This window comes from Cariama cristata, unplaced genomic scaffold, assembly GCF_000690535.1.
Source record: "Cariama cristata isolate BGI_N322 unplaced genomic scaffold, ASM69053v1 scaffold1949, whole genome shotgun sequence".
Lineage (NCBI taxonomy): Eukaryota > Metazoa > Chordata > Aves > Cariamiformes > Cariamidae > Cariama > Cariama cristata.
In genome coordinates this window covers 6,409-14,725 of record NW_009635011.1, presented here as the reverse complement: position 1 = coordinate 14,725, position 8,317 = coordinate 6,409, and the positions used below count along the sequence as shown (strand labels likewise).

Here is an 8,317-nt window from a genome sequence, read left to right as displayed (position 1 = left end):
CAGTTATAAGTTGAAACCCTTTCTAAAAAGATTTTAAATATGATTCTCGGCCTCCTGCTAAGCCACTGCTCACCAGCTGGTTATGCTGATGAGGAAAAAACTGAGCAGGCTGCAGAGCCGATGGTGTTGGATAGCAGCAGTGATAACCTAGCAGCGGTGGGATGATGATGAGAGCACTGGAGAAATCCTTTACTGGGCCACCAGCCTGTCTGAAGTCTGTGGGGTTTGAAGACTAAGACTGCATCCAAAGGTATTCCTGTGGTTTATAGTGACCTTATAAATGGTAAAACGTTTAGTTTAGTATTTGTGAGTGTTTGTATAAAAAAAAAAAGCAGATGGCTATAAAATAGGCTAATGTAAGTAGTTTTACACTTTTTTTTTCCACCTGTGGACAGAAAGGAAATAGTAATGCCGAATCAGATGAGCGCAAACAATTACAAATTATTGGTTAAGTTTTCCAGCAAGTGCTAAGATAGCTTTACTTATAGCCGAGTTGTAACGTGATCCTCCTGCCCATCTTTCCACTGGTTTATAAACAAGTCACAAGCCTCTCCCCATGAATCAAACACATCCTCTGACGAGTCTATAAGCTTGGAATTAGAGGAACAAATACTGGAAGCACAGTGAAGGGAGCTGGTACAAACCACAGGGCACTCCTTGCTTTGTCCTGTAAGTCTTGTGTTCCCACTGTAGTCCACCTCACTGAGGTTAATTTCACTTTTGGAACAATTCTCTTCTTTCTCTTTATCAATCTGAGAATATTTAATGTCTTTCCACATGTAGTGTGGCTGAATAATTCCATCTGAAATAGTGTACATGGGTTCTGAATTTGGTTCAGGTACGTGTCCGTTCATCTTGGAGAAAAGCAGGCCGAGTCTTTTAAAGGACTCCTTCTTGGAGCTGGAAAGCCTCTGAACTCTGTTTCCATTTCGGACAAAGGAGCGCTTACTGATCCCGTTGCTTTTTGGCTTCTCTTCCACCATATCGATCCCAGACATAGTTTTAATTAGAGCAGATACATTGAAGTCCTTTTTTTTGTTGGCTACATTGAAAGACACGCTCTTGGCTTTGGATTTTTCTCCAGCACCATCCTCGTTTATTTCATCCTTTTGGGACACCTCTGTGCTGCTGGTAGAATAACTTCTCCTCTGGGGCTTCCTATTTCCTAAGAGGTCAAGAACTTCATAGCGAAAACTTGAGATGTCCTGTTTTAATTCCTAGCGCAAGAGGAGAAATGAGTTACACTCAGTAGCTTTATCTGTGACATGAAAGAATGATCACGTTCCCTTGTGAGAGCTGTTCAGAGTTATGCAAATGGCTGATACAAATTACACTTACAAAAAATACCACATACATCATCATCATTCAGTGACAGGAAAAAAAAAAAGTATTGGTAATCCTGAGAATTGGCGACCTTACAAAATCTTTCTCTCCAAAGGCTGTGGGACTGATGCTCTTGACCCAACCCTCTCTACCCACCCCCCCACCCCAAAAAATAAGTCAAATAAGACATTATAGATGAGTGAAATTGAGAAATATGGCAGGAATCCTGTTTAGTTGATAGGCCCAACTTTCACTTTGTTGGTAAGTGTTCTTTGTATCCATTAACCCACACGCATTCCCTGGCTCGCTCTGGGCTAAGATTAGGAATGTGATGTTAAATCAGATACTTCCTTCCTACCATTTTCCAATGCTTTTGTCTACATAACATATTGTATATTAAAATCTGGGAGGTGATCATATAAGGAGACACTCCAATAATACTCTCTGCTCAAAACCCTCCCACATGCAATCGTACATGTTCCCAGCTCCAGTAGTAGTCCTATTTCCACAGCAGCTTACAGATCATAACAAGTTAGTGTGAACTCTGCGAGTGGCTACTTGGATTAATATAATAAATTATTATTAAGGAATAATAAATTACCTTGAAATTTTCTTCAGTTAAACCTTCGTTGGTTTTGGAAGTTCTTATCATTGCTGCAACGTATCTTTTCACAAGATTTCTTATCACTTCCTGGAATAGGAAACAATACGAGTGATTCAACTGCTGACTCAGACCAAACTCTGTTCTTACTGTGCTTCATTGAGTTCTTACCAACAGTGGCTGTCCTGACTCTACTGTCTAAAAACAAAATCACTTACCATTGGAAACAGAACCCTTTCTTTTAAACAGGACAAACCTCTGGAAAGAGTTATATATCTTTCATCTTCAATGCTCAGTTGTTAACTACAGGGAGCAGGTATTTTGTACATGTAAATGTTGTAGAAAAAAAAATTCTTGATGTTCTTAAATGTCCTCAAACCGTTTAATCTCAGCTGCTGAAAGTTTTTAAGATTACCAATCTCATGCGTATGTGCTGTGTATCCTGATAGGCTAAGCTTGCCGCTTGAAGATTGTTTATCAAGTATGTGAAAGCCAAGGAGGGTATGTTGACAACAAACAACCTGAAGAACAGCCAGGATCCCATGGGACAATGCACATTCACGTTAAACCACATCTGCCTGCTGCCTGGGCGTTCCATAATGGCAGGTTAGAATCTCCTTTCAAGGGTGGTGCAGTGCCTGTGGACAGTGCTGGAAGGACCCTCGGAGACTTCTCTAAGGGCTCTCGCTCCTCCGTGGTACCGGGGCTGTTTGTTACGGTACAGGGTTTTGGTAGGATGAGATCCATTTTGCTCTGTGTTCCGTGTACCTCCTTGCTGGCTTTACATCAGCAAACTGGTACTTTGAGCTTGTACATTTATCGGTGCTGGCCGACACACCCAGAGGTTGATCTCTGTATACAGAAGAGACTACTCCAAACTTTGCCTTCTTTTCCCCCATTTCGTAAATAGGGATAACAAGTCTGAGCAACACCAAGCATGAAGATGGTCTCTGCACCAAGGTTTTACTGGGAGGTTTTTTTTTTAAGAGATCCCACTGTTGATACCCGTAAGCTGTGCTGTGAAGTCAGAAAGTACCAAATGTCTATTGTCAAAGGTGACTGATTATGTTGAACATCAGATAAAGATACTCTTCAAAAAGCAGATGTCTTAAGTAAGACAAATTACTAGTGGCTTTTGACAGCATAGCCTAATGTACCACCTAACATTCCGGAGAACTTTTTTTCCTTCCAGTGTGCTGGCATAATACATCACATTGAATTCAAGTACTGAAGCTGGTGTTTTTAATACAATTTCATCCTTTTGTAGGTTGACTTTAATGAGTACTCGATGACAGGCAGGCTGAGAATAAACAAAACCAGCAAAATTCAACAAAGAAACTATTCCTCCTTCCTGAGCTGTCCAAAACAAAAGAAAATCCCAACCACTGTTTGAGTTAGGGATGCTTCACAAAAAAGAGCAGGAGAGGAACAATTCAAGAGTGTGTAAAAATGCAGCAAAACTAGTTTTAATCAGGATGACATGACAGCCTGGTCCCTCTGATGGCAATGGGGATGTCACCTTTGACTTCAGCAGCCAGGTTGATACCTGGCAAGTCTTCCACTACTTCAGAGGGGGTGAAAGGCTAGGAGTGATATACTGAGCCATCCCACCTCTAATGAGGAAATGTTTTAATCCATGATAAGCAAAATCCTCTTAGAGGACCTACACTTATCAAAATATATTCTAGAAGCAAGCAAGAATTGAGGTATTAGAAAATGAGCAGGAAGAAGAAAGAGCAAGTAAAAACTTCATGTGCTCAAGAGTTTACCTGGTAATGTTGATTCTGAATCAGGTTGTCGGCATGCCGTTCCTGGAAAGGGAAAGGCACAGATATGTTACCTGTTTAGTCCTGACTTTAGAGCTCCTGATGGCTCTTAGCAAGTTATGATCTAGCCACCTTCTACTGCACCAGCAGAGCACTGGCCCTTGCGATCCTGACCATGCACAAGCACCCTTGAAAAATGAAGTATAAAACCATGCAAGCTCCTTACTGTGAATGTCTTGAGGTTTTCATGCCTCTTCTGTTCATTGTCAGAGTCGTTGCCTGGGCACAGCTGATTGTGAATCCACTTGCAAAGGTACCAGACTGACTTGGGACTTGGAACGATGTTAAAAGGAGGGGGCAGAGTGGCACCTTCATCAAAGTAACTCATCCAGAGCTTCGTCCGTGCAAACTTCCACTCAATATCCGCATGGTCCTATCAGAGAAGGAAAGAGACTATCAACAGCTTCAGGCAGGCCTTCCTGGAGCAAATGCCCATGGCTGAGGAGGTGACATGAGCAGCGAAGGATTTCTCCAGCTGCAGGTAAAGCAGTGTCGCTTCTTCCATCTCCCTCGCTGGGAGCGTACTTAAAAAAATCAGTGTGAAATGTAGCTAGAGAGTAAAAACACCAACCATTGAGAAATGAGATGATAGCAATATTCAGCAAAAAGAATTTCACGTGCTAAAGCCCAGCTTTGTCCTTTAGAGGTTGTGCTTATTAGTTTGCTAATACAAGAAGCAAGCAACACATTTCTTATTTTGCTTTTTGCTAGCACTTTTACTATCACAAACCATTGTTTCTCATATCTAAATCCAATGCCTTCTCACATTCTTCCCTGGAAAAAGATCTTTCACACTGTTTTTTGATTTGTTTTCTATAGCATCCATTAATTCAGGTCTTATAAGGAAGTGACACATTTTGTGTGTGCCATATTTTAAGTCTTCCCTCTGCGTTATCCTTGCACAAAACAGGAGACATTTTACTGTTTGGGTTTGGTTTTTTTTATTTATATTATCACCATGCTAGCTTGCTGTGCTCTAGTGTTTTTCATCCCACCAAAGTAAAGGTGGAAAGTTAGTAGCATCATTTTGCAGCTGCAGAGATAGGCACACGGTCCATACAGTCCCCAGGAAAGGAGTACCGAGTCTATGCAAGACAGTGACCTTACAGACTGCAAAATGGCGGTCCCCAAATCAAGCTATTTGCAGTCTAGTCCGTGGAATCAGCGAGGCTGTTCTGCCCAGGAACAAACTGCACATTCCCTTCAACATCAGGGCAGAGACATCTACCTACAGCCTGGATTGGGAGAGAGGCTGCAGCTATTCCAAATGGATTTCATGCTGTTTCGTGCTAGTTCTAAAGTGAAAAAAATGCCACTGTTTTGTATGTTCTGCAGAAATTCTGACACTAGACAGAAAAGGAAGGGAATACTTTGAAGGCTTCAAGCCAAGCAGTGCTGAACACAGCTCACAACAGTACACTGAATTTAAATGGTAAATTTGTGTGTTCTTATTATTGCAGAGTATAGTGCTAAGCTGATGGTTATGACATTTTAGCTGTTCAGCATTTATGTTAGCAGTATCTGACATGAGATTAAGCCAAAGCCGTGATGATCTAAACTAAGTAACAGCGCAAGGTAGGAGAAAAGGACAATGTGGGATTTGAAGTTTCTGAGGAGCTTTCAACCAGGCTGGAACAAGCAGCCCTCTTGAGTGAGGGATGCTGGGCTGCAGGGCAGCAGCTCTCAGAAACAAGCAGTGAAGTGTAGGACAGGGAGTTTAATAAAATATGGCTGAACATCATGCCCAAAAAATTACTACACTGGCTTTCTGGCTACACTCCAGTGCTCTGACATGGGTAAAATATGCTCACATTTTGACAGTGAGGTGCAGCTGAACTCCATTTTAGTAATGTATTCAAATTATGTGCAGCTCTCGATTTAAAACGACTGCGTCAGTGGCCCAGGAGCACATTAGTCTCTGCAGATGGTCTGAATCAGCCCAGAACACTCTATCCCCTGCCAACTTACTGAAAGGGCTGTTTTCAAGCCGTAGGTAGACTCAGAGAAGCAGCCTGCCAGGCTTCTTTTTGCCTCATACATTACCAGACCCCATAAGCAGGGAAATTGCAGCAGCATCATGAAGCATTAGAAGCTGATGCTGGTCGAAATGAAGTTCTGGGTAGTAAAAAATGTGGTTTGCAGCAGTAGAAATAATTGCAACCAAAAAAAAAAATAATAAAGTCCTGCTGATTTTTTCTTCATTTGTCTCTACCTGCAGGCTGCAGCAAGCTCAGCAGAGCAGGACAAGCTGGTGCCATGCAGCTGCTGTTCCTCCTTCCCAGACGCTGGGTTAGTGCTCTGAGCTCCACAACCAGCCCACAGGACAAGTCCTGCCTCATAACTGCTCAGAATTAAAGGCAGAGCTGTCCCAGCCTCTTCCAGAAGCAGGACTGGCTGCTCCCTACTCAGTCCTAAAGGCTCACTCATGTCCATCTCTCTACCTGAACATTTCCTGGTCTGGGCAACTTCAGTCGAAACCATCTTCAGAGGAAGAGTAACAGGCATCACATGCCAGGTGAGCCAAGTGGCCGCTGGGGAGAGCATCACATCTCTCTCGGCAGAGAAGGGGCTGAGCTGCAGCTTTCTGTCCTCCACCGGGACATGCTCACTACCAGGGAAAACCCAGTGGTGGCTGCATCTTGAAAGGCTGCAGACAAGAGGTGCGTTGCTGGTTCAAGCATCTAAAGCATTTTGTAAGGGCAACAGCTGCATGAGACCAGCATCAAGGTACTCAGCCTTGCTGTGAGTAAGCCTTTCTCAGGGTGTGCAGGAACTACAAACACCTGGCAACGCTGAGAGCACTGTCTGGGGCAGGTGGAGAGTTTGGGGTAAGGCAGTAGCTGAAGGAGAGCGCAAAGACTGCTGTTTTGGATAGAGACGTATATTTTAAGTTCTTTGTCAATACAGGAGTAGGTGTAAATGTCCTATTGAGGGCTCAGAAGGGAGAAGGCAGTTTGGAGGTTATAAATCCACCTTTCCCTTTTACAAAGGTCCATCAAAAGTCCAGCGTTGGTGGTGGGATGGGATCGGATGTGGTGGCTTGGCAGCAATTTCCTTCAGCACATTATACAAAGGGCATGTCCTGGGCAGAGGCAATTTAGCCGTGGATGTTGGATGCAATTTGTAGAGGAGGATAAGGCAAAACTATAGCTTGGGGATTGCAAATCAGTTTCTGGGAAAAGAAGGAAGAAAAAGGCTAAAAAAATTTTTCTGCAGAGAGTGTTTTTGTTTTTTTTTTTTTTTTCATTTTAAAATAGCTTAAGGGGACCGCATGGGCTTGACTAGGGGCTGAATGCAGGTGCAGGGCAGTGCTGTGAAACTTAGCGGGAGTTTCTCATTGGGGAAGTTTTGCGGTTGGTCTGAACAAATCCCTGTTGATCTCAACATGTCCATGGGTGCAGCTGGTGGATGCCGGCTTCAGCCCCACCTGTATTTTGTCCTGTGCAGTCTCAGTCAACAAATGCAGTATGACCTCTCTTAAAAGACAGACCCTCTGCACAAAGCTCAAAGTATCTTTTCTTTCTCTCTCTCTTTGCTGCTGCTGTGAATTCCCCAGGGTTTACAAACTCAGCATGTCTCAATTATTCATCTTGATGTTTTGAGAACCTGAGCAAATCAGATGAGAGCTCCTGGCAGCAGTTTTGTGTTGGAAATATATAGCAAAGAGACATTTCAATTTTACTGAGAATGTCTTTGTGTGCCAGGAAATCACCATTTTCTTGGTTCGAGCTCTCTTTAGTGCTGTAAGCAGTGAAATCTGCACGCAAAACTACAGCCTTCCTAACGCTCCTCCCTGCATTGAGTACCAAGAGTACCACGCTTCAGCAATTACTCGATACCCAATTCAAATCTGAAGCACTCGTGAGTTACCACCAGTGCATCAGTCATGGCGTTGGCTGTGAACGTGGCCCGGTGGACCACCAGACGTGCTCCAGGTTTTTGGTGCATCTCCCCAGTGACTGCAGGCCACTGGGCAAGATTCACATTTTTGAGAGCTGCCTGACTCTGAGCCTGCTTTGCATCAAAGCTGTTGCAAAGATTAGATGTACTGAACACTCAAAGCAAGCTTTTGAATACCAATACAGTGAGAGTCCAAGCTGAGGGCCCTTCCCTTGCTCAGCCTGGGCCCGGCCACCCCACAGAGCTATGCAGCGATGGACAAGCCCGGACCTCGTGCTGGAAGGTTCAGTGCCACTTGCAGCGGTGCTGCACGAGCCCCTGCTTTACAGAGGCGGGACACAGGAGATGGCCGTGTTGGAGCCCGCTCCCAGGGACAGCCAGCACGGACGTAACCCTGGGAGGCTTCGGCAGAAGTGGGTTTCCTAAGAGAGAGAGGACAGGAGGAAGCGCAGGGGCTCTGCCCCGGCTCAGGGAGCTCTGGCAGAGGGCATGGACCACGGGGAGCTCGGCAAGATGTGCCCTGCAGTGCTCTGCCACGGCGAGGAGCTTCCAGCAGACCCACTGCGGAGCGAGGGCAGGATCCTCACAGACCTGTGCTGTCTCATACCATGTCCTTAGATGACAACTTTTTGGTAACATTTATAATAAGCTAAAGAAACATATCTAC

The 8,317-nt window shown here is 44.3% G+C and overlaps 1 protein-coding gene across 1 annotated transcript; it reads right to left on the bottom strand.

Annotated features, from left to right (window-relative positions):
* Positions 1-482: 482 nt before the first annotated feature.
* Positions 483-4,123, bottom strand: LOC104167164 (short transient receptor potential channel 5-like; the record flags this gene model as incomplete). The annotated part of the gene is made up of 4 exons (XM_009707339.1): positions 483-1,217; positions 1,925-2,014; positions 3,694-3,735; positions 3,917-4,123. Coding segments are annotated over 4 exons (1,074 nt in total), but the record flags the coding sequence as incomplete, so codon positions are not given.
* Between the last annotated feature and the right edge of the window lie 4,194 nt (positions 4,124-8,317).